This window comes from Anopheles stephensi, chromosome 3, assembly GCF_013141755.1.
Source record: "Anopheles stephensi strain Indian chromosome 3, UCI_ANSTEP_V1.0, whole genome shotgun sequence".
Classification (NCBI taxonomy): Eukaryota; Metazoa; Arthropoda; class Insecta; order Diptera; family Culicidae; genus Anopheles; species Anopheles stephensi.
This window is the reverse complement of record NC_050203.1, coordinates 32883954-32911206: the sequence shown is the minus strand read 5'-3', so window position 1 is coordinate 32911206 and position 27253 is coordinate 32883954. Positions and strand designations below refer to the sequence as shown.

The 27253-nt window shown below is 44.8% G+C and overlaps 1 protein-coding gene across 5 annotated transcripts in view; it reads right to left on the bottom strand.

Annotated features, from left to right (window-relative positions):
* Positions 1-19592: 19592 nt before the first annotated feature.
* Positions 19593-27253, bottom strand: part of LOC118509564 (polycomb group protein Psc-like) — a 29122-nt gene continuing 21461 nt past the window's right edge. For all 5 annotated transcript variants that reach the window (XM_036050324.1, XM_036050323.1, XM_036050322.1 and 2 more), the window contains exons 5-6: positions 25893-26106; positions 19593-25762 (exon numbers count right to left, since the gene is read on the bottom strand). In XM_036050324.1, the coding sequence (XP_035906217.1) occupies positions 21545-25762; positions 25893-26106 (4432 nt within the window). In that variant the 3' untranslated portion in view covers positions 19593-21544. The remainder of the gene's footprint in view (positions 25763-25892; positions 26107-27253) is intronic.

Sequence of the window (27253 nt, the reverse complement as noted above, 5' to 3'; positions counted from 1 at the left end):
AAGTTTCTTTATCGAATCATCGACAATTTTTACGATACTTTGAAGGCTTTTAGCTTTGCGTTTATCGCCATGCAGAAGGGGTCGTATCATATTGATCTTGTTGGTCAGCAAATGGAAATGATTTCATGCGGACGAACGATTTCACAGGACTTTTCATGCAAATGGATCGCAATAAAAATCCTACCTTTGAGACACGAGTCGGCACACATAACAATAGTTTCGCCGTTGCTCTATTTGAACTATCCCATCTCGGATGGGCCATCTTAAAGACGTGAAATTCGAGCTCTGCACACAGCGAAGCGAGCATCGCTCTCAACACAAGAAGTTGTTGATGACTCCTAGCGGCAAGTGTGTGTGTGTGTGTGCAGCGATGAAACTTTTGCCTCTACAGACTAGACCAGACACTCCCGCTCGCGCTCAGGAACACAACGCAGCCACCACATGTGAGAAATTTTACCATCTGCACACCCGTGAATGGGTACCACGCGAAAGGTGGAAAAACTCCAGACGCTGCCCTTTTTTTTTGGTTGCTTCAAGGGTTGGTGCTATAAATTGCAGACCAATGCAAAGCGGCACATAGGACGCTCAACCGGAGTCAAGTCGTAAAAGATCGTGCTCCAGGATCAATTCTTTCTTCCCCGGGTTTTCTTTTTTTTTCTCTTTGGCAAGGCGAAGAAAATGGATAAGAAATCTTTCCCAAAAGTTCCCAAGCCCAACGCCAACCGACCGTCTGCGCCCGGGGTAGAGAGTAAACGAACTTCGATCGAATGACGAAGTTTGTGGCGCGATTTTGGATGCAAATTTGCGAAAAGAATCGTAAACCAATCCCGTTGCAACTCGCTCCACATACACGAGGCGTTTTTTTTTTTCTCTCTGTAGAGCACTAGCGAAAGATATCATTGTGCCCGGGCCCTCAGTTACGAAATATACGCGTCTGCAGACGGTTTTCTCTACACCAGAAAAGGCCACAGGAAGCACAGGGACATTCCTTTTTCATCGAGTGTTCTATTGCGTTCGTTAATGCTGATGTGTTGAAATATTCTCGCTCGACTGCGAAAAGAATCCTGCTGGGGGATGATGGGCTGGGGGATGCATAGATTTGTTGTCGGCAAAGTTTTGTCGGTGGAGCAACAAATTAATTTCAACTATTTTAAATTGGCATTTACTGGTGCGTTTTTCTTCTTGTCTTTCTTGTTGTGTGTGTGTGCTTTATCTGTTCCTGCCAACGGCAGGATAAGCGATGCTTTGTTCGGTTGCCGAACTGTCAACCATAACCTGATCGAACGCGAACTTCGAGGACTTTGTCGCGAATGACAGAGTGTGAAAGGTTTGGCAAACAATTTAATTAACAATTAGCAACGGAAAAAGGTGCTCAATTGAAGATTCGTCTTGAGATAAACTGGAAATTAGTTTAAGATTAAAGGAAATGCCACGCTTAAATGATGCTTTACAAATTAGCAAACAATATTATTCAACATGGCAGTTTAATAAAATAATAAATCATTAAATGAACTTCCATCTAATTTAATTTAAAACAATCAAGTGTTCTATTGACTTATTGGTTAACTATTGATAAACGATTAAACAGAAAGTGAAAAATCACAACAAGAGAGCAAAATAGATAAACACAAAAACTTAATATTAAATTAGGAAATGAAATCCAGAAACCATGAACTATAAGGCCAATTTTCAAATTTAAAGACAAATGTTTCGACATTAAATAGAATGTGCTTTAACTTTATATTTACTTCATTTAGTTGATTGGACTCTCTACATTTAAAGGTAATAATAAGACACATTTCAAGAATAATAAAAAAATTAACAAGGCATTTCCTCCCTGTTATTTTGCCTTATCCCGGGCATGCACGGTTGTGGACATGTGGCGAACTTAAGCTGCTTGTATTTTGTAAATATTTTTCAAGCCATTGTTTCAGTGATTTAAACTATTTTACGTTATTATTCGTATAAATGTGTAAGAAGGAAGAAATATTGCTTGTGTCAAAAAAACAACGTTTCAAAATCAGGTAAAAATAAATAGTTCTTCAAAATGTGTGTTTATTTATTCTTTATAACTTACTAAAACATCAATTTTATCCAGGAAGAAGAAGATTACTTGAAAAAAATCAAGGCTTTTCCTCCTTGTACTTTGCTTTATCCCGGGCATGCTCGACCTGGCTAATGCTTAGCAAACCAAACATATTTAATTTTTTAAACAACTTTTACTTGAGGATAGACTAATGAATCCCGGCCCAGCTTACCAGGCTTGTAACAATGACAACGGCCAACATCACATGCCTGGTGAAGGTGGATGGAAAACTCTCAGGGCCCTTTGCTAACACCAAGATGGACTTGCCTGTCTCCTTTTCAATCTGGCTCTAGAGAGAACCATCCGCGATTCGGAGATGGAAACTTCGGAGACTTATAGTGTCATCTTCTATAAGTCAATCCAGATCCTGGCATACGCTGATGACATAGACATCATTGGTTTGAAGCTCTCCTACATAGCAGAAGCTTATCAAAGGATCGAACGAGCGGCACAAAACCTCGGGTTGGAGATTAGGCGAGGCGAAAACCAAAATGATGGTTTTGAAAACCAAAATGAGGAGGCGCTACAATGACGAGCTCTACGCGATGTACGATGGTCTCACCGGAGGGTGGGCTGGTCACGTCATGAGAATGACACCGGACGACCCAGCCCGTTAAGTCCTTTTAAGCCGTGGTAGACAGAGGAGGCGTGGTAGACCCAAATTGAGATGGAGTGATGGCGTTGATGCGTCCGCCCGAACGGCCGGGATAACGGATTGGCAGACGAAGGCGCCAAACCGTGAGCGGTATCGAGGATTGTTGCAGCAGGCCAAGACCGCAAAGCGGTTGTTGCACCTGATAAGTAAGTAAGTAAGACTTATAAAAATTAGTTTCTAACTAGGGACGATCTTACTAACTTTAACTGATTTATCAAGCTTTGACAAATAATCAGGATTTTGTGATTATTTTTTAATTATGAAGCATACTAAAATCTTCTACTTCTAGATTTAACGACCACTTAGATGATGCCTGCTATTAAGGTTTGAACCTCGGTCCTGCCGTGCAAAGAGCGTGCGCCGCTATCTACCACCGAATCGCCTCGAATAAATACGAAATACTCTTAAAATTTGTATCCATTCCCATAAACTCATTCTACAAACACACCTGGGTATTCATTTCTACATATCTGGGACATTTGAAGTAGTTTGAGGGCACAGCACAGCTCAATGATAACTTTCCTCCAGGTTTCAAAGCACGCCTCAAGTAGAAAATAATCTTAAATAATCTTCTTTTCGTGTAAAAAGCCATAAAAATGTGTTCATTTTTACCAGCATCACACAGCACACAACATACCAGCCGAACCTGGGCGGCCGCTCCAGAAAACACTTTTCATCTATTATCTTACTCTGCTGCACGCTACATCCCGGGCTGTTTATGACCTCAGCACAATTTTTCAAGCCGTTATAATTGCTCGCCGACGCCGAAAACGTTACGTTAAGTTTAATCCCCAACACATTTACGATACCATGTTACCTGTTTTGTTATTATGTTTGATTTATTTTTCATTAATCTAAAAGCACTTCAGCGTCGTCGTACCAAACGTTTCACTCGCTGTCGTTCACGGCTGGAGCGCGAGTGGAAAATATATATATATGTTTGCCCTTTTCCTCCTACGTGCGTACGACGACGACGAGACCAGGCACCCCGACAGCAAAAACCAACGAAAAAAGCAAACCCCCCCCCCCCCCCCCCCAGAAAAGGGAACAATAAAAACAAAAGCACGGGAGGGTTGCAATAGAAGAAGCAAACGCAGAAAAACGAACAAACAGTCATCAACCTTCCGAGGTTCTCCTATTGGTGGTCCGGCGGTTCGTGTAGTTAAACCCTCTCAGACTGCTCCCGAGTGCAGAAAAAAGAAAACCCACCTTGAGTTTCCTTGGCATTCGGAGCTTAGAACCGTGTATCTGTACGTGTGTGTGTGAGTGGGGTGTTCCGTGCTGTTCCCAAGATTTTCCATCGACGCGTCGCTTAACAACAACGCGACGACAACGCAAACGCAGCGCAACCGTTAACGCGGTGGGGTCGAATATCAGCCAAGGCGGCCGTACCGTTGTGACATTGTTATGTGCCATGCTTGGGCATGGGAGACCACTGCGAGACACACACACAGTACACAAGGGAAAGAACTCATAGGAAGAAAAAAAGACGACGTAGTGGCGCGGGATTTCGTTCCGATTCCACCACACACGTGTAAAACCGAGAGCCGAGCGAAATGTGCTGACGCCGGCTGTGCTGTGCTGTGCACTGTCTGTAGGTACAGTACGGTGCAAGATTCAGCAACACTAGACCCGAGCCAAATTCCTCAAATGATAGGGTTCTTGAACCCTTGGATATATCTTTTTAGGAACAATTGTCTTTTTTTGTTTTAGGTCTAGGTCTAGATTTGAGGAAGCTTGTAGCAGGCAACAGGACTCTAGGAATCTTCTTGTGCAAAGTGTACAACAAGACCCCATTGACGACAAGATCCTTTGGACGATAAGGCCCCTTTAACGAAACCTTTTTTTATTTGCAGATGCGGTCCCTTGGTCGTTCATATAGTTAAGAATTCTCAACGATAAAGTGTCTTAGACTGAAAGGTTTTTGATAGATTATGTCCCTATGACTCCGAAGTCTCCTGGTAGATGAGACTCCTTTTGTATTACGAGGACTTGGAGACCTCTCTCGTTAGATGAGCTCTCATAGTAATTGAGGATGGGTCCAACGAACCAGTTCAACTAAACGATCTCTCAGAACGTAAAGCTGGCCTTCGAGGCCAGCCTGTTTGGGTGAGGTCTCATAAATCTCCTTTTTGATAAAGTCTCTTAGTAATTGAGGATTGATGAACCATGATGAATAGGTTTGACTAGAAGATTTATTAGAGCAGAAAACTTGAACTTCGAGTTCTCTTTTGTCGCGAGGTCTTTTAGTAAGGCAAGGTCCCTAAGAAACAAATCTCGGACGATCTCTAAGTAGAAAGGGGTCCCTTTGATGAGGTATCATAGAAATTGAGGATTGGACCATAAAAACCTGTTCGAATAGGAGAACTCTTGAAACATAAAACTCTCTTCGCATAAAACAATTAATTCGAGTATTCTTTTCATGCGAGGTCACTTAGTAGGAAATGGACCTTGAGAAGCATAAAACTACTTAGACGAAAAGCTCTGAGGAAGATAAGGTCCCTTGGAAACTCTTGAAATTCCCAACTAAACAGACCCAGTCGAGGATGAACTTTAATAGATGTCTGCAAGACTGAAAATAGCTGGGGAAGTATTATTTCAGACCAACATAAGTACTTTCATACAACTCGAATGCTTCAGTAAGAATTTCATAAGCTTAAACCCTAAAATATACGAAAAATAATCATCCGCGCACCCTTTCTTGTACATCACTGTTACCCGTTAGATTCATCGCCACGCTTGCCTAGCAACCACTGTACGGCGCACTAACACCGGAAGAAATCCCAAACAACACACACCCAGCGACCAAATTTCCATTACCACCCAGTGCTCCATCTCACCCCCTGCACCCTATCAAACGCCCCTGCTCACGCCGGCACTCACAAGGCGGTCTTTGTCTTGCTCTCCAAAATCGTGCACAAGAGACGCGCTTCGTTAAAAGAAGGTAATTTGATACGCATTCACGTACCTTCCCCACCATCACCATCGACAACAACACCCCACCCAACCCTTCAACCCCCGGACCTACCCATCATCCGAGGCAAACAAGAGACTGCGCCCTTTCGCGACCAGGGCTCACGCGAGCAAGACTCAAGTTGCAGTGTGCGTGTGGCGTTCCCGCGGGTTTCCTTGCTCATTGCATTCATCTCACGCTCACTCGATCGTCACCCATCATCGTCACCGGCTGTGAAGACGCTTGGCAGCGAGATTGATTGTCGTTTCTTCCGTGCGTTAACGGTGCGCGATTTATAATGATTTAACGTGCAGCAATCCGTACGTGACGCCCGGCTAGCTGACTCAGGCACCATCCATACAGCTCGAGTGCAACGGAACAAAAAACACACAAACACACACCTCAAAAAATGGATCACTGGTGCAATCACGCACGCAATCTTGCTATCAACGCCCAACAACGCCCAGGTCGAAACGGGAGCGACTGCAACCGACGGCGCAAAAAGATCAGCTCCGGATCCCGCAAAGCTGTGACGCCAGGTGTGAAGTAGTGGATGAGACGATGGGCTACTCGTTGCTCGCTTACTTAAAGATTGCCATTGTTGTTTATCGTACCACACGCTAGATACGAGGCGTCGAAAACGGCCACTTACCGAACAACGAAAAAAGAGCCAACGGAAAACACCAATCCCGTAAGGAATCGAATCGGAAGTTTGCTTCGTTTGGTGAACACAGACAAAAGACGACGAAAAGGGTTTAGGTCTGCACCGAACACGTGTGCATCGTTGAAAAATCGGTACTCAGAATGCGATTACATACGCGAACCGGAGGATTTATCGCGGTTGGTGCGACGCTTCACGCCAAACAGCGTGCGGTCGGAATGCGAAATGAAACATACCCGCGGCGGTAAACGAAGACGCACAAAACGGTGATTAAATTTGGTTTAAGGGGGGGGTAAAGGAAGCATTCCGAATCGGATGGGAACTTTATGCAATTAGAGGTGTTTTATGTAGTACACCTTTAACATACATCAAGGAGACGAGATTGTAGAAAGTTGTAAGTGTTGTTGCGTATGGTGGAAGCGCCTATAAATAATAGATAATATAGTTGTTTGGCAGAATTATTATCTTACTGTACATATTGTAAATCATTAAGCTCGCAACGAGTTTAGCTCTTGGCGAGTTGAAGGTAGTTGGCAATAAACTCTGATCTGGTGTACGTACATTCAAAACCTCCATAAAACATGGGTGATTAACATTTTAGTTCGCGACCGTAACTCAGATATTCATAATTGTCTATATTAGAATTGAGTAACTTAAATCGTAGATAAATAAGGCACGTAAGTACGTCTATGATTCGGATAACTGGTGCATTGAAAAAAAAACAGGAAAACCCGAACTCAATATTCAGGAGGGCCGAGCTTATTGGTAATAGAATATTATAAAATCCATTCTGTATGGTAAGATGTTTGGAGTTCAACGACAAAGTCTTGTGAAGAAATAGCATAACCTTCCGAAACACATTTTCATTGAGAGCACTCCACCTAGAGAGCATAAAATCCATGACTAACCAGCCTAATATTGCAACCAACACTAAAATTCCGAGTCTTAAAATTTCAGAATTCGACTTCATTTTTCAACAAAGTTGAAATCAAGTATTTGGTTGAAGACTTTGTAGATTATATCTGAAAGTGAACCACAAAAGATATGTTAGTCACCTGAGAACGGCATAACAACATAGCAGTTGGACATTAGAATCTGCATTAGATTAGAATTAATACTTCTACATAGCGGTTTGAAGAGGCTATATTGATATTTTAGAGTTGATATTTTACTAAAAATCAAATAACTCCCGAGATCTATATCCTATAGCCTTGAGCGAGCGAGCTCAAGCAGATTCTAGTCAAGAACTGCAACTTATCCATCTCCCACGATTGTATCGTAACTCATCGAATGGCCTTTGGCTTTGTGCTTTTAGATAGTTTAGTTTTCATCCCTACTTCAAAAATTTCATTTTCGTTCCTACGATCTACGACAGGTGGAATACTATAATGCTAAAGACTTTATAGAGGCTAGGTACTTCTCCTGCAGTATATAGTCTACGTTCTGAACTGTAATATTTATAAGGTTTGTTATAATTATTTTTAATCCTCTCTTTTTGGCTATCAGAGGGTAGTATCACGTCTATAAGAGATGACCAGGACACCAATCCGTTTCGAGGAATCTCGTTCCAGAGATCTACTCCTTCAATCACGACTGCGACTGCCAGAGATTTCCGATAGCTGAAACTCTACCTGAACCAGTCAATGAGCTTGCTGTGCTTCTCTACGCCTCGCATCGAACGTGTCGCTAACGACCAACTTCCTGGTAGGGAAAGAGTCCGAAATCCTCATCAAGTGCCCCAGCCATCAAATTATTCTAGCTTTGGCCAGCGTCAGGATATCAACAACACTGAACAGCTAAGCTGACTCGACGTTCATTCTCCTTCTCAATATGCTCTGCTCGATCAAACTACCAAAGGTATAGCTTATAACTTTATATAGACTTTGTGTTACCCTATGTTACTTCTTTACATTGTTCATTTATTTATTTTCCATAATTTTGTAAACATCATTCATTTGCGTAAGTACTTGTTTTATTCTCTTCCACTCAATACCTCTTAATCTTAAGCATTTTACAAACCTTTTTGTTAACTATTTAGAGGACATCTTTCGTTATAGCTAGAACGTCCATGACCATCTTGCAACAAATGTATCTCCATGACAGTTTCAAGTCACTCAGTCAGAAGGTAAGCAGTATTATAGTGCTTCTTCTTTTCTAAACAATGTTTAAAAAATTTCACTGAATGCATGCCACAGTGCATAGATCGTTCCAAGCACAACCTAGAACACATACGTACAGCACACACACACGTACCCCCAAGCACGTATAATATCATCACACTCTTGGCAGAGATTTATCCAAAAACCTCCATTATGTGGGAAGAGCTAAATCGATTCGGCAAACCCGGATGACGAAAATTGCCGATACCAATAACGATAACCGTACGAGCATGGCATTTATTTTTATCATTATGTCCCCGACGGGAGGGGAACCCGGTCGTCAGATATGCTGCATAGCACATGGGGAAGCACAAGTGTGTGTGTGTGTGTGGACGAGCGGGTTGTTGGTGGAAAATCATTATTTTGACCATAATTTCATTAATTTCCATTTCGACCACAGCCAAACGTGCGGGACTCGCATCCGAGCATCCGAAACAAACCGCCTGCAAGTTTCCGTCTGGTGCTTTTACAATCGTTTCTGGACCATCGGAGGTTCCGGGTAGCGAATGGGGGAATGTTTTTTCTATTCTAGCGAGCGATTTTATAGTTTAGATTAGCAGTCGATGTGCCGGTGTGTCGATGCCAATACGGGCACGACGATGCCATGTTTTCGGCTCTGGATTACAATTAACTGCATCCTGTTCGGCATGTGTACCACCGGAGTTAATGTGCTTGTCAACGTAATTATAATTAAAGATTTTGGGGAATGTATTTTCACTTTTAACGACATCAAAGACGAATGACGGCGAGACCTGAGGGCTCTGAGGGCCGTAATTAAATGTAACATTCAGCTATCCATCCACTCTCTTCACGAAAGCCCTCCGGCGAAAGTCACCGTGTGCCTGGCCGATAATTTGCAAGATATCTTCTTCCTTCCATCAAACATGGGGTGGACCAACACTCGGCAGACGATTTAAATTCATTTGAATAAACACCGAAATTGAAGATATATTTTATAGCAACACGCCGTGCAACACACCCTGAACCCAGCCGAACCGAAACCCTGCAGCTCCCTAAACTTTTGGTCTTTTGCCCTTGCAGCGTAACGGCAAAGCGAGCAACGGGAGAGAAAAAAACAACGGCCAAGCCAGGCATTCGTCGAGCCCAAGCACTGGTCAGAGTTCTTGTGCGCCTTCTGCGCTCGTGACCGTCACCACGTCGCCCGGGTGGTGACCAGCGTAAATTTGCATGAATAATTTTCATCCATTTGCAAGCTTTTTGCGTACATCGAGGCACACGAACCGTTTTGCCTCGGTCGAAAAGTGTTCGGGAGATTCTGGAGGTCTCTCGGCCACGTCCCGCAGAGCCAACAGAAGAGAGAGCGAGCTTCCGGGAAGATCGACGTTGCGTCATGGACACCGGGCGCGATTTCAACCTGTTTTTTCCCCCCGGCGCTGGAAGCAGAAGAAGCCTCAGCAATTGCCTTCTTCTCGAACCGGGAAGGCGAAGCGATTTTGGGGTGAGATTTTACTGCAGCCATAAACCATGTCGAAGCAGGTCCCGTGTGCTCCACTCCTCTATTGGCCAACCCGTGCTCGGGGGGGAGCGCTTGGACCGGGGAGTCAAATATTTGACACAGCTTCTAACTATTTCTCGGTGCCGGCTAGCTCTGGGCAACGTTGAGGTTGAGGGTTGCTTAGTTGTGAGCCGATCCCTATCCGGCTATCTGGCCGTTTGCAGACGCTTTTGACCACGTTTAGACCACGGCTCAGGAAAGCTGCAAGGTGTCCTTCGTGCGGATGACAGTTTTTTTGTGAGTGTGTGTGTATGTGTGGGTGCTAGTCCATTTGTCCATCCTTGCACGTGCAGGTGTGAAATCTATTTCAACTAACGAAAACTGCTACGAAGGTTTTGGTAAAAAATGCATGATGAAAAATAAGAACAAATACTTTTCTGTTAAAGCAGTGAAATGTTAACATATAATTATAATTAAAACATATTAAAGAAAATAAAGACAACAAGGTTCAAAATAGTACATTAAAACAAAAATAAATAAATAAATAAATAAAAAGAGGAAATAACATCATGATTCAAAATTATTCAAAATAAAACAATTAAATGAAACTTCTAATAAAAACAATATAAAATCATAAAAAATAGAGAAAATGTATTGAAAATTTTAATAAAAAATAAGAAACATATATTACATTGCTAAAGAGAGAGAAAGGAAAGTTTCATTAGAAAGAACATATAAAAAGAAAAAAAAAATTCGAATTAGGAAAATAACAAAGTGGGTATTTTTATCTGAAAATTATTGCTTAATCGATTGCTATTGCTTAAACGAAATAAAACATAAAATTTATATAACCTTGAAAAATAAAAGAAAATTTTGAATTGAAAATTATAATTAATGAATACATATAATAAACAATGAATTTAAATGAAAACAAAGATAAGACTCCCAAAATAATGTAAAAAAGAATATAAAAATAAAGGTCTTAATACAAAAAAAGCTAAACAAACACATAAAACCATATAATTGCAACGCCAAGCAAACAAACCAAAACAAAAAAGGCAGTAAACGAATGTGTGAATGTGCTAATCTCAGCACGGAAGATATTTGTCCAATCGTGATTCCGTACGCAAAGAATCCATGGATCATGAATCAGATCCCGACATCCATGCCACACACTTCACCGATGACAACACTACGCAAAAAGGCCAGCAGGCACTTCAAAGTGGAAAAGTCGGCTCGCCCAACCTCCTCCCCTCGAAAAGCGAGACCTGGACGTGGCGCTGTAGGATGTGTAGGATTAGAAATGCACACGACGGTACACGACGGTGGACAAGAAAATTGCTGCTCAAAAATTTCCGCTCAACAAAAACCCCACAAAACAAATGGTTGATAGTGTTGGGAGTCGGTGATGAAGGCGCTGGATGGCGCTCCCGGACCCGGACTGGTTGGCCAAACGCGTTAACGGCCGCTTTAGCCTTCTACCATCGGCTTGTCATCTGCATGCTGCTTCTCTTCCCTTTTACGCTTCACAACAGTGCGACCCGGTTGGGATTACACGTGGCAAAGGATTTGGCCACAGATTCCCGGGGAACGCAAAAGGTCATCCCGGGACGACGCCCAGGAGGAATCTCGCCACTGGGAAGGAGTGAAAATAAAATTCCGACTCCGACTCCCATCATCCAGCCGGCCCGAAAAAGCTGTGTCCGAATGCCTCCCGGATGTTGTGTGTACCGACGAAATGGCCGATCGGCCGGGCATGTGGGACGTGTGTGTGTGTGTCCGTTTCCGGGGTGTTGTAGCAGTCGGGACACTGGGCGCCCAACAGTGTCGGTGGCGATACGGAAGATGCGCTGCCGGGGTGTTGCTCGTGCAGAAGCCGTGAATTATGGGTCGCAACCCGGGAAAGGAGTCCCGCAAGGCATGAGTCGACGGCTCTGGTGCCCGTATGTGCGTGCGATGGTCAGACCGGGCGAGTGTGTGTGTGTGCATATGAAACGCATAAAAATAACGAGCATCACTTTACCACTTAGCTCCCGGTTTGGCAGTGGCAGCAACGCACTGGACCGAGCAGTCCGAGTCGGAAAAGTCGGACGGATTTTTCCTTCGGAGCAGAAAATGAAAAATTATTCGCTCCCTTACAAATGATGTCCCCCGGGGGGGGGAGCAAAAAGAAAGGTTGCGTAGCGTTCGGGGAGAGATTTCTTTTTTGTTCCACTTTCTTCGTTCAAGTTTTTCACCCTCCAAGGTTTTGATGAGGGTGCTGCAAACGCACCGTGGACGTGCAGTACTTTAATCTGTTACGGTGGAGGTTTTTCGGTTTTAAGTTGTAGGTTTTTGTTCTGTCTATTTACTTTTATTTCATTCTTGAAGAAACGGGGGGCGGAGGGTTTATTGTTTATTTTTTCTACTTGGATGGGTATTTTATTTTATGGCAATGAGTCTTCTTTTTTTTGCGAAAGATACTTACTTTAATGCACGGTGTCTTTAATATAACTTTAAAGAGAAGCTACTATGTATTCGAAAGCAGTGCATTTCACTGTTTTACAACATATTTTTATTGTTTTTGAACATATTTACCTTTCAAAGTGGGGCGTTTCGATATCTTTCAGGACACCATCAAGTTAATAATAGATTTTCATCAAATCAAATCTTACAGCAAATTGGTGGACTTATGAAGCTTCTTGTTTCTACTTGCATGAAATTACTTAATTTAACGGAAGGCTGGGAACATTGTGGGCCTTTACATAAATTTTCTTTATTTAGCTTCCGATTCGTGATTTGGAAGATTTGCATTACATCTCAAAATATCAACGTAAGCACTTGAAACTAGACTAAGTTAAAGATTTCTCAGCCGATGATGATGTGTCAGCAATTCATCTTTCTTAATTCTCTTGATGATCTTCATTCTATCAAATGTATAGACGAGATATTTGAGTACTATCTGTCGCTTACGATCGGTAATCGCCCAAAACAGTCGAGGAACGTCAAATGAAGATGTCTCCGTACTCTCATAAAGCTGAGCTAATAAATAGTATAATCAATAAGTCATAACATCCTATACACCGGCTATAACCGCTTCGAATATTTTGAAAACCAAAAACCTTACTTTTGAATTAATTCCGGACATCCTATAGTATTGAGCGACTCTTCAGATATAGCAACAAAAAAAATTACGAGGAATCAAAGACTTTATTGTAAGGAAGCATTGGTGTTAGAGCAACTATCTAAACGTCCAATAATATCCCTGAAAAGTTGATAGTGTTGACAACCGGGCGTCAAGTAGGTATACCGGTTAAATAAATATATAAATAAGTAAATGCTGGGATAGATGCGACAGCGGTGCCGGTCTTCACACGGCAGGTTCAAATCCCATCCTGGCCGTTCCCCTTTAGGACTGCTCTATACTCAAAGTTAACTGTAACTATCAATAAGTTTAGTAAGCCAGGAATGACAGCCATGACCTAAGAAGAAGAAAAACAAGTCATTCATAACTTCCTGCCCATATCTCAGACGAGTCATCAATGGGACATCAACCACTCAGATGAAGTAGAAGACTACATTTATGATAAATATTTATCTAACGTCAGGCGCATCGTTAATGGCCTTAACTTTCGACTTACCACAGTGGCGATCAATAGCATTTTATCAACAATCGACCAGTATCGGAGGCCTTTATTAATTTTTTTGTAGCCAAAAAGTTCATCAATTGATCGTCAATTCAGAGACAATGTTTGAAAAACTGCTATCATTTACTTTAACACAGGCGGGGCTAGCCTAGTTGAACACAGCTTTCTGCCGAAAATCTTAGTAAATGCAAATGTTACAATGTTTGTGTCCTACACATTTTAAGGAGGATAGTTAGATAAAATAAGGTATTTTTAGATGCTATATTCACGCTGGCACTTTTTATTACTGGCCTGAGGATTTTTTATTGTATCAAAGACACGGATTGAAGATGGCTACCGTCAATTCTATAGCTATCGCTCTCCCTAAGCTCTCAATATGATTATGATATATTTTAAATTGAGTAGTATTACATTCCGGACGGTTAACTGGTAGTTGAGGTAGCGGCACCGATCTTTGTACGGCAAGATCGGGGATAGAATTCTCTTCTTACCACCCACCCGTACGCAGAGAATTGACTATCCAGCTCTCCGGGAAACATAATATGTGGCAGACCAAGGCAGACCTTTCGAGTTTGAATAGCCAAAGAAGCAGAACATTACATTTTTTCAGCTAGTAAGTAAAACATTAACAGAAACCAACAACATAAGATGGATTTACGAATACACAACCACTCCCAAAAGGTAATGGGGCAATTACTTGCCTCGAACCTTCGAATGAGTTACCTCGAACGTTCTTTTCCCAAAGATAGCACAATATTTGAGCTTCCTGCATCAGTGCATATTCCAGTGTTCCGGTTAGACTTGTGTTGTACATTATTAGCAATACTTTTATAACCACTGTGTGTTTACACGAACGAGCACTTGGCATTAAATTTAAAATTAAAAAACTTGTGAAAAAACAACATTTTTATACGTTTATACAATTTTGTGGAGGAACTAGCGAGTTTTACCATTCTAATAATGAGCTGGTTTACACGCACTGTTGGACCAAACACTTCCAAAAATTTTATAATAAAAAAAGTTTTTATGTAAATAATTCAGACTGGTTATTTCAAATAGCAGTTTAAGATATAAATTTAATAATGAAAATAAAAATTAGCACCGCATTTTAGCAATGAAATAACAATGAAAGTAAAAACCCCCCAAAACCGTTTCAAATTTCATTAGCAGCATTTCGCTACGATTGGCAACGATAAAAGAACTGAACAAAAAAACCCGAAACGCGCAACAAGCAATAAGTCCCGGTGTGGGGCTTGATGTGTGAAAAATGAAACCTCCCCCCGAAAGTGTTTTAATATGCTCAAATTTGACAAAAATAGTTGTGCTTTGATTTTCACAAATGAAGCTAGCGCAAATGTGAAGCACATTCATTTTGCGGATAGTAAAACACCAACAAGAAATAAAAAACCGCACAGACACACAACAGACAAATGAACGATTTTAAAAGGCAAACATGAGCGGAAGTGCAACATTGACACAAAACTTTTTGGCCACCGTATGTGTGTCTGTGTGTGCTGCTATCGATTTCGGGTGTTGCCAGCCAGTGTCCCGAACCCAGCGAGTGTGCACGCGCGCTTGTGTTTCGAACAGCGACACGGTCCTGCTGTCCGATGCCGGCGAAAAATGTTTAATGATCAAAAAATTCAAATAACTTCTTCCTTCACCCGCCAGTCCAGCCAGTCCCAACGCCTGTGCTGGCGGCTGGTGTCCCCTATCAGCTTCACACACGACTGTGGCCATCAATGCTGCGCGCACTGATGATGATGGTGGTGGTGACGATGCTGCTGCTACTGCTGCTGCTGATAATAAAAGTAGCGAAATGGCCAGAGTAACCAGTCGGACAGACACACTGTGTCAGACGGCCGTGTGTGACAAGAGCGGTCTGTGAGAAGTGATATTATTATGTATTTGTTTTACAGACGCGTCGAGAATATGACGGCAGCAGTATAATGGCCAAACGTCGGCACATAACGTCGGCTACATGCAAAAGGGGCCGTCTGCGTGTGGTCCCACCAACCACGGCACTCACACACACACCCGACCCGGGGAGCTCAGTCCTTTCTTTACGAGGCGACAAAATGGAAAAGTTCGAGGTATTGATCTTTGAGCCGACAAGTCGGACACGTGAGGTGGGTCGGTCCGTGAGGGTTAAACTTTTTCCCTCCAACACCCGTTTGGCACACAAGACATAAAAAAGGCAACAATAAAAAACTTCAAACTTAACTCACATACGCCAGCAGGTTTCACTGGAACGGGGGGGGGGACTTTTCAGTCCAGAGAAAATGGCACTAGGTTGTCTTGCCACTACTACTGTCCTCCGTGTAGTGCCAAGTGCTAAATAGAATTTTGATTCACGCCATATAACCCCGAGCTCGCCTTCAGTGGGGACACCATGGCAAAGGGAAGCAGCCCAGACGAGGTTCTAAATCGATTTTTATCGAAACATCAAACTGTCTGAACTACGGCCAGGCCGTCCTTTATGAATAAAAAAAAAAAAAAAAAAAAAACTGTCTGAACTCGGGCGGGGTTCGCCTGTTGGTGTCAAATAATAATGAAGAATTTTTCCTTCACACGAGAGCGTTTTGCGAGCAAGCGTTTTGTGAAGCAGGCACCTCCCGAAACCCAAAACGATCGAGAAAGGAACATAAAATATGAAACAATTTCGGTGTACCCCCCCTTCGGTTCCAATTTCGGTACCGGGAGGTGTAGAGAATAGTTTTTTTTTATGTTTAGGAAACTGGAGCTTTTTGGGTTTAGAGAAGAAGGTTGAGCGCAAAATAACAGACTAGCAAGAGCTTCAAATATCTTTCAATATGATTCCACCAGGGCAAGCAGAAGTTGCTCAAAGGTTGACCTTCTGTTTCTTGAACATCATATTTCATAGATTATTGCTGATGTGTAGAGTAACGCAATTCAGAAATGGTTCCTACCCCGTGAGCCTCATTTGGTGAGTGTTAACGAACTTTTGTATTAGAAAGTACAAATTTTCATTTTGATTGAATATTATGGTATCAGTATTGTGAAAATTTAAGTTCAATTATTAGATAGAATGAATGCTGAACATTCTTGATTGTTTTTCCGTAATACACCAAGATCGCACAAACCAGCATTGACAATCATATTGACGACGAGCTACTCCCAAGAGAGCTGGCTCGAAGAGTAACCTGAGCGATTTTCTCCTATCGAAAGGCATCCCGACTAGGTACGAACCTGAAGCAGTATTTCGAAAACTAGCTTTACCTGAAGATGAAAAATATTTAAACCATCTTAACACAACAATGGGGGATTTCATTCCTGCTCTTTCCTTCCGGGAGACTAAAATCTCTTGAACCAAGTCGATCAGCAACCAAGTCAACTGTGTCTAGGTTAGCAATAAGAGATTTACTTCAGTAACGAAGGGAGAATTCATCTAATGCCCGTCAGAACACATAGCGTAGCAAAAGCTTTGTAGAAACTCACACGTTTAAGCTTCAAAACTATCCTTCAGTTGCTTTATGCTTTCATGATCTCATAATCAGAATATTAATTGGAACTTATATTATTTGAAGAGTAGTAGCACCTGGACCTGGTCTCCATTAGCTCCAAAATCATGAAAATCCTTGATTGCACCATATATTCTTCCAGATTATTTGGCTAGAACACATCAGGGCGCACTTCAACCTCCAGGCATCTTGGCCTTCCATTTCTAGAATCCTGTGACTTGATTTAAGTCGTAGCTGAACCCTGGGTACGGGGTTTGGTTGGGGTTTGATCCCCCAACCTGTCCTGCCGTTTGGAGACCAGCACCATTATCGCCTCTGCCACCGGACCGTGATGATACTTCCTATAGTTAAAAGCATGAAACAAGACCTTAAGATATCATCAATAATTTCAGAAGGAATCTTTGAGGATAAGACTTTGTACGCTCGCAGAGTACAGTTGCAGTTGTGGGCGAGGTGTAAGAATCTGTTCGGTGTTCATCACCGTTTTATGGGTTAATATTGATCTCTTATGTATGAATAAGCATTGGAGGAACCTATATGATGAATAGAAGAGCAATTTATAATACCTCACTGTTATGGAAAGTTTTTAAATAGCTTGAATACAGTAGAATCTACCATCCATGCCGATGACACCTGCCGATCCACCTCGACTTCATAGGTCGATCGCCCAACATTCTGCAAAGCACTCCTGTGTGATGTTCTTATGATAGGTGATATTATCTTCAACGTGTAGATGTTAATTTAAAACATCTTCGGATGAGTAACATGACATCGGCCATGACTTCCGAAACTTCAGATTTTTTAAACCCCAATTATTATTCTACGAAAAACTTCATTTATATATTTTTTCCTAGACAAATAATTTGGTGTATGATAAGTGAAATAGACTAACCTAATTTGCAACAACTGCTTACCCATCAAAGTACTTTTACATACCTTTGGAAGTTTTAAATTTCCCTTTAATGTATAATCCAACCGAAATTATGTTTCTGCAAACTGCAAACTTACTTTCATCATTTACCGGGTGCAAAACAAGGTTATTGAAAACATCTCTTCCCTTCGACCAACCGCACACCACGTCGCCATCTTTCGATAACCATCAGCATTTGAAAATTGCTTTACAATACCCTCCCCCCTAACTCGCTTCCAAGCATCTTTAAACCGGTCCAAACTTTAAAGCGAAAACTTTAATATTAAAAAAGTATCTTGCCCATCACGTGGCGTTTCCGCCGGCAGGAAGCGAAAAGGTTTTCCGACCAGTGAAGTGAAGTCTAGCGAAACCTTTCACTACGCGCTGGACAGAAAGAACACACCAATGGACCCCCCCATACAGACACCCGGACAGTGGGCGTACGTCGTGGTAAAACTTCATTTTTCAAAGCAAAGAAAGCAGGTGAGCGAGCGAGCGATTCCTTCGTGCCGTTGGGGCATATTTCTTTGCTTGCCTACTTTCGCGCGAGTAAATGATGGCCCGCGACCACCGACCACCAAGAGACAAGCAGCGTTAAACAATGTTGCAATATTATTGGACGCACGTGGATGGTGAAGATGCTATGGCGGGGCTTACAAATACTCGTCAAGTGGCCGCGCTCGGTGAAGGTAATCACCGTTGCACTGATTACGGTGTGGTCAGCGTTCAATCGAACGCGCTCCAAAGACTGCACAGTCCTTGCGCGAATGAAGATGAAGATGATGCGGTGGTTGATGGTCCTCTGAAGTTCTTCAAGTTCCCTTTTGAATGAAAGCGGGTGAACAGGGCGGTGAACATAATACTGACGAGAGAGGTATTAATACTACCCGGTCGCTCGCATCGAGTTCATTCGTTTATACCTACACACAGGGGTCTCGAGGTCGAGCTCAGCAGGAGCCGGGCGGGGAAAGCTTTACCGGCGAGGTAAAGTATCCTTCTAGTGCAAAACTTCAAAAGCTTCCTGTGACGATGAAAGCGAAACCAGCCGAGTGGCAATGATGAACCAAGGGAAAAAAAGCGAATGAAATGGAAAAGCACCATTCAACGCGAGTGAAGAGAGGAAAAACGCATCAGAACATTATGCTGATGCTGCTGCTGCTGCAGAGTGCACCATAAACTGGTGCGAAAATACCCGCAGCTGACCCCGGGCAATGTGAAATGGAAACCCGTTATTTGGTTGGTTTGGTTTGGTCCTTTGTGCGCGGACGGTAGAATGGGAGGCGGTGTGGTGACGCACACGCGCCCTTCAAAACTACCTCCGTCCCGTCCCGTGACAGAGACCAGTTGGCATCCACACCACAAGATGTCGGATTAACGAGAGAAAGGGAGAGCATCTTGTGATGCAGCCCTCGCTGCGAAAAAAAGGACCTTCCGACGGCAATTAACGACCAGGCCGCTCCGCCGTTCCCGTTTCTACCTGCAACACTGAATTTAAATGACAATAATACTGGCAAACCTTGTCCTTGGCTCTTTCGTCTTCCTGGCGGATTCGGATACGGAGGTTGGGCAGCAGAAAAATGCTCCTTTTTGCATTATTAATCTCCTTTTTTTTTGTTATAATAATATGTGCATTTATTTTGCGGACTCCGGGCGTGTATAAAGGTTTTGCCTCGTGTCCCGAGAGGATTTTTCGCATACGAGATATATTTACAGGTTTTGTTTCTATGTACAGACCTTAGAACTTATCATCATCATACGACGCACGACGACACATATGGTGGTTTGACTATGCTAGGGAGACTGACATACAAACATCGTGTCCTTAATCGTTAATAGTATACAGAAATCGTTCTGAGGCTCCGTATCGGACCAGTCAGTCAGGGACTTTAAATCGGATTCCGATACTCCCTTCTTTTGTTTTTACATTACAAAACTACTGCAGGGTGTTTGTGTTCTCTTATGCCTAACTTCAATGACTCGCTTGTCAGCAAATGCGCGGTATACTTTATCTACACGGACATACTCTTGTATGTAAACTTAAGAAGATAAATTTATCGTAAAATAGAGAGATAAATAATAATTTCAGCAATTCACAGGGTTACTTGTTCCATTTTTTCAACTCAATAAACAAGCAACGAAAACAAACTTAAATGCATTTCGAATCGATTCGGCCATAATTCGAAGGTTAGTTCCCTTCACAATGTTATAATATGTTAAAGAATAAATAATTAAAAAAGAGGAATAATGAAAATGAAAGTATTAAAAAACGAAACAACATTTTGCATCCTACCTTATCCATTATCAGCATGCATGTTTTGATTGTTGTCTTGGCTTACAGTGTCGCTAACTCATCGCGTACTTCAAAATCGTTGTTTTTCTTCAAGTTCCTCTATGTTTCGTACATCTTACTTCGCTTCTCTTCACACCTCTTCCCACCTGATTCTTTTCATCTTTGTTCCTTCGGTTCTATCTTCTTATTGCTTATTATACCTTCTTTTCCGCCTTCTACCTGCTTAAACACATCGCCTGGAAGCAAACACACATCAACCTTATCTTGTCCCATGCATTTTCAAAGTGAATATGCGATATGCGGTTATATGTTTGTATATGAGAGGCGCAGCACGTGGTCCTCCTTCTTGCTGCTGTGCAAGGTTTCTAGCTTAAAATTCATTACAACATACAAAACACACACACGCACACAGGGGACGACGATAGACGCGTAGAGGTTAAAATTTCACGGAGCTCTAAACAGAAACGGTAGTACACAGTAACAGTTGCCCAGTAAGCTTGATAAAAGGGATAGTGTATAGGGCTCGACGAGCACTAGGAAACAAGCGCTAAGGACGCTGACACTCAAACATCAAACATCAAGCGATATAAGTATTTAGCGATCGGCCTTGGCCGGCCGAACTTTGAGGTTAGTTTACTCCTTCGGGAAGGCAACACAACACAATCGATGCCGTTAGAAGGCTCGGTTGTACTCGCTGTTCAAAGCAGTTTATACTATTTACATACCGAAATAGCATCGCATCGCACAAGTATTTTAAAAAAGCGTTCACATTTTTGACAGGACAGGTAGGTAAGGTGGTGGGAGTGTATCTTGGCTCTTGGGACAGTTTTTTTGAATAACTCTAAGAGCAACTGTAGAGACTAATAAACACATTCACGATATAACATTCAACAACGACAACTATACCTATTACATTTAGCTTATTTCCTAACTCGCACGGCTCACAAAGTCACTGGAATTTGACATTTGATCTTTTGTTCTCAGACCTCTTCCCAAGTAGCATGAATGGCACCACCACGCTTTTTTGTTTGCTGCTTATTTTCAGTCTCATCAGATTGATTGTTCCCTTAGCAAAGGGTGTTGTTTTTTCTTCCTTACAAAAATGTGCCCTCGCAGGCACACGTACTTTACTGGCCCTATGGCTGTAAAGGCTCGTCCATAAACAGCAAGAAAAGGACAGGAAATGCACAAACGGAGTAACGCATCCACATTCCCTGTCTTCTTCTAGCGCCGTTAACAAGCACTCTACAGCTCGATCAACATTACTCAGGAAGAGTTGCGTGATGCCGGATTGGTACCGCCTCCACCAAAGCCTCTCGAGGGACCACCTCCATTGCCGCCCGATCCACTGCCACCACCGGTCGCGCTGCTGCCCCTACCATTCGCGACCGAAGATCCTGGCGGAATAGCGGTGACGGTAAGCGAGTTCTGTGACACAGCATTGCGGGACGAGCTCAGCGGGGACGCGGTAATTGTGACCGAATCCGATCCCGCTCCAATCGGCATATTCAGACCGGCCGTTTGCTGTGCGTACTGCTGCAGGAAGTACGGGTACACTAAGCCATTAAACTGACGGGCGAATAGATTGTTGTTCATCATCTGCGACAGAACTGCCTGCTGGGCGGAGAAGGGAAGCGGACGTTGGGATGGTGTTGAAGGTGCTACCGGACCCTGCGGATGGAGCGTGATGTAGTCGGAGGAATTGCCCGTTAGCTTCGGACCACCGCCGCAGCCACCGCCGCCACCACCACCACCACCATTCGCGGACGCGGATGAAGAACCCGGCGAGGACTTGAGGGGAACAAGAGTCGTAGAATTGTTCGTTGGGACTATCTTACGCCGGGGAACGGTGCCGGAGGTGAGTGTGGTAGATCCAGCCGGTGATTTTTTCGACGGTGTACCACCGGATGCGCCGATCGCAGCGGACTTCATCTGGATGTCGAACATGGGGCCCATGCTCGCCATCGAGGGAAGATGCGAGGGAGGTGTCTTCGACTTTGGCTGATTGTAAGCGCCATAAGCGGTAGGTGACCGTGGAATCGGTGGAGACATAGCCATCCGTCCGTTGGCAAACGATTGCTGCGAAGGTTTCGGAGCGATCGGAACGTTCGATTTGGGCTGTGCGGTCGGTGGTGGCATCATTCTGGATGATGCCGAAGCAACGGTCGAAGTGCCCGATGACGATGACTTTGAGTTGGTGGGTCCAGTTCCGGGATTGATACCTTTCGGAATCAAATCCACCTCACGGTAGTTGTTCAGCTTCAGCATGCCGTTCTCGTTTACGGTTGCGTTGGGCTGTTTGAACTTGTTGTTAGAGACCGGAAACGAAGGCACCTTGGGAGTGCTTGGCCGCGACATTGGTGGCATGGTTGGAGGCTTCTGCTGGGCGGACTTGCTGTTGGCAGTCTTACCACCATCGGCCGAGGTACGCTTCTCGATTATATCGTAGATTTTGCGCTGAATCGCGTCCGCCGTACCATTCGACGATGCGGAAGAAGAAACTGCAGTCTTGGCCGGGACACTGTTAGCCACACTGTACGTAGGATTGATGGGTGGTGTCGATTTGCGTGGCACCTGAGATACTGTGGTCGTTGGCCCGGGCATACTTCCTGCAGCACTGTTGCCAACCTTCGACGGTGGTGTTCGACGATCCTGCTGCTTGGGCATGGTGTTGGGAAGTGGCAGCGGAAGCTTCACGTCCGCAACCGGGACATCGGGCAGCGGCCGGATCTCGATGAAGTTGTTCTTCAGCTGTTTGTTCACGTTCTTAATGCGGGCCGCATCGTCCTCATCCGTAGCCAGCGTGACCGATAGTCCATCTGGGATGCCTGAAGGGAATTTGTCCAGCGGGTTCGGAGGGCTTGGCATCGTCGGTTGTTTCTCCGGTGGCTGTAACTTCTTTTCTTCTGCATCGGGACTGAGGGCTGATGCGGGCCGTTTGTTGGAAGCGGGCGTGACGGAAATGCTGGCAGATAGAGCCGCCGGAACCGTCTGTTCCTTCGCTTGTGGTGGAGATGGGGATGAAGCAGGTATGGTGATTGTGGTTGATGGTGGCGACGTACTACCCGACTTGCGTTCGGTCAGCATGTTCTGAAGATGGCTGCTGTACGCAAGTGGATTAGCGTACTTAAACTGCTTCGGAGAGAAGTTAAGGTTGGGATTGTACTGTGGGGAGTCGGGCGAGTAGCTGGGCGAGTTGGACGAGTACGATGGAATCGGTGTTCGGGACCCGGCGGCGGCTGCCTTACTGTTGAGCAGTGCGTAATTCAAGTAGTTAACTGGCCGTGCCTTTGCGCCCTGCACCTGAGGACCTGCTGTTGACGATGTGCCAGCAGCTTTTGTCGTTGAGGTAACAGTGAGGCTAGACGTTGTTTTCGGAGTGACCTTATTCGGTACCGCGAAGTTGGCGGTATCTGTCGCTCTTGCTGGAATGATCGGCTGTTCTACTGACGTCAGAGGTCCGTAGATCTTAACGTTCTTCTTCAGGTCCTCCGGCCGCAGCTTACTGATTTCGGTATCACGCGGCACACCAGGTGTCTGAGGCAACACTGGAGGTAGAATGTTGATCGATGGATTACTTTGAGCGCGCTTCAGTTCCAGTGGCTTTTGCTGCTTGCTAGACCCGGCAGCGACGCTGTGAGTGGTCGAATTCGATGGAGCAACGATGCTGGTACCGCCGTTGCTGAGTGGTTGCGGGACTGCGCTCGCACCACCACTGAGCGCTGATGAAGTCGGCAGCTTGGTTGGTGTCGTTGGCTTTCGGCTGGGCGCTTGTGGAGCTAGCGGTGTCGGTGACTTTGTCGCAGGTCCTGAAGCTTTCGGTGCGCTCGATGGCCTGATTGGCGGTAGCGATGGTTTCTGAGGGATCGGAGCTGGCAGTACCTGCTGCGAAGGCTTGACCGCGGGAATGTTGCTGGCCGACACGATCGGTGGCGGTGGAGGTGGTGTCTTGAAGACGAATGGACGTGGAGAATCTCGTTTGGGTGGAGGCGTTGACGTCGGCTTTGACTCTGATTTACCCGAGGAAGATACCAACGGTGGTGACTGTTGACGGGATGAAGTAAGAGAGGAAGGAGAAGTCACCGGAGGAACCTTTGGCTTGAGGAAAATCGGTGGAACAATATGTTCCGAGGGTGAGCGAATGTTTTCCGCCACCGTTTTCTCGACGATTGCCTTCATTTCATCGTCGGACAGCTTCGGCTTCTTGGAGCCGGATCGGGTTGCACCACCGGCCGAATCCTTTGCTTTGCGTTTCGTTTGCGTGGTGGTGCTTCCATTCGGTGTGGTCGTGGTGGGGGCAGCACTGGACGTTGGAGATTTCTTTGACGTCGATGTACTTTCTACCAGCGCGGGAGGCGAGCTAGTGCTCTTCGTCGGCGAAGAAGACGGCTCCGTCTTGATGGGTGTCAAATCGAACGAGTTCAGGAACTGTGACTTCTCATCCTCGAACTTCTGCTTCGTTGGAGGTGGTGTTGGTGGAGATGGCGGCAACGGTGGCGGTGATGGCGTCATGCTTTTATCCGCTTTTCTCGGCACACCGAACTTGAGGGTTGACGTAGCCATGTCCGGGCTGCGTTGATCGATCTTCAACACAATCGGATGATGATGTTTGTTGTCCTCCGGACTGCTGCTGCTGCTGCTGGAGCTGCTGCCACTGCCGCTCTTGGGAGATTTTATCTTCAACTTGCGGTAGCCCGAACCGTTCTTGGAAGAGTGCAATCGCTTTGAATCGCGCTCCGGCTCTTGCAACCCCTGAGCATTGCCCGAACCCGACTCAACCTTATAAGGCACCAGTGGCAGCTGTTGCTGCTGCTGCTGCTGCTGCTGCTGCTGCTGCTTCTTGGCACTCTTACCCTCGCGTTTGCTGCTCATCAACCCCATGTCCTTGATCTTTTCGATCTTAATCTGGAGCTCGCGAGAATTTTCTTCCAACTGCTGCAGCGCACCAAGCGCGTCGGACCGTTTGCGCTTCGTTTTCTCCGATTTGTGTGACTTCGATCCTTCCACGGATGCTACCGGGGATGTGTAAGTGTTGGTGGCCGTCGGTTCATCCGGCTGTGGGCTCTGGAGGAAGCTTACGTATTTGTTTTTGTTGAGTCCAATTTTGAGCTTGATCGACTCAGTCTTCCGTGCTGGCTGTGCTGGAGTTGCAGGCGATCCAGTCGATGGAGTTGTCTGTGTAGCAGGACTCACCGCCAACGGTTTGGGTACATCCTCCACAGCTTTGGAACCATTTTCCGAACGACGTACATTATCACTGCTACAGCTGCTACTGTTGCTGTTATCACTCTCGCTAGCCGTCACCTCGGACACCAACCGCTCCAGATGCACATTCTCCTTATCATCCTCGTCATCCACAGCCTCGGTAGTTCGCTGCTTCCCTGCGCTGACAAGACTTGGCGAACGGCGCAGCGGTACCTCCGGTAGTTCCAACGGATTCGATTCCGTCGTACGTATGCGATAGTAATACTTCATCGGAGCGTCCTGTGAGGTGGAAAGAACAGTAACAAAAAAAAACCCCCAAAGGGAAAATAACGATTGGGACCATTGATAAAACGTGCCGGTGGTGCACAAATGCAAATGAAGTTTGCTTCACGAGCACAACACAACTTACCCTCTTCCAGGTGTAAATGTAAGCCACGTCCATCAGCGTGTAGTAGTCGGGCAGGATGATCGTCTTCACCTTGTACATAATCTCGACGCAAAACTGTCGTTCCGAGATGCCGTACTTGTAGATGATAAACTTCTTGAGCAGCGCGATCGAAAAGATGGCCGGACAGAGCAGATACTTGGCCTTCAGCAGCTCCTCATTGTCCTCAGCCAGTTCTCTGTTGTTGGGGGTGGGAGAAAATCAAAAAACAAACATGTGCCTGATGAATAAATCCGTCTCCACTCGGTTAGACATTCTTAATATAATTGTTGTCGAATTTGTGGACAATTTTCTGTCCCGACTTCTACAGCGAACGAAAGACACGCCGATTGCTGCTTAGTCGGACCGGTCGGATGCTATTTCTAATTTCCTTCTCCTCCACTAACCACGCAGCGAACCAAGCGCAGGAAACTGACGATATAAATTATCGTCGGCAATAATTTTCGCGTTTTCCAGACATTCCACACTACCGGGCGCTCCAGAATCACCGTACGGAAAGATGTCTGAGCAGCCACTCTCTATCTCTTAAAGCAAGCAAGCAAACACCACCCCGGGACAGTTTCGCACGTACATTCCTCTCCTCTGCCTGCCTCGATTGCTTTCCTTGTCCCCCCTGCCAGATCATCGTTTCCATACCAAACCCTTGAACAGTCTGTAGCTTGTGCCCGGGGTGAGAAAATTTTCGGTAAATGTTCATTCCGGAAGGTTTATCTTAAGGGTGGCTCTATCTCATTCTCTCTCTTCACTTTGTCGAAGACATCGCAAGGCAAGGACGTGGCAGTGGCTAATAGTTATTGTCGATCTAGCCGGTATAGCTGGCCGGTGGGATACGATTCTACACCCCGGACTCCGCCATCCGGCCGAGTGTCCCACCCCATCACACACAGCGAGGAGTGATTCATTGGTATTTACCGAACGTGAAGAGGAAACTCAAATTAAGGAAAATACCGTGTTGAAGACACGTCCACGTCTAGGGTCCGGGTGTTCTATCCGTGTTCGCATCAGGTCCGGAGGACGCTACTACAAAGCACAACACACCACACACCACTACCGCGCGAGCGTGTAAACCGTGTTCCGTCTCAAGCAGCTCAAAGGAACGGAAGGCTTCTAACAAGAAGCTAGCAACATCGGGAAGAACAATCTGGGGACGACCGTTTTGCAGCGAGGGAAGCGAAGCGTCTATGTTTGATTGCGAGCGAACCTTACCAAATGTGGTCCCCGTTCCTCGGTTCGTTCCGGTCGACAGTTTGAATCCGGCTCTAAAATATCGATTCGCTTCCAGCGCGGTCAAAGCTGGTGAAGGATGTCCAAAGGAGGAAGCATAT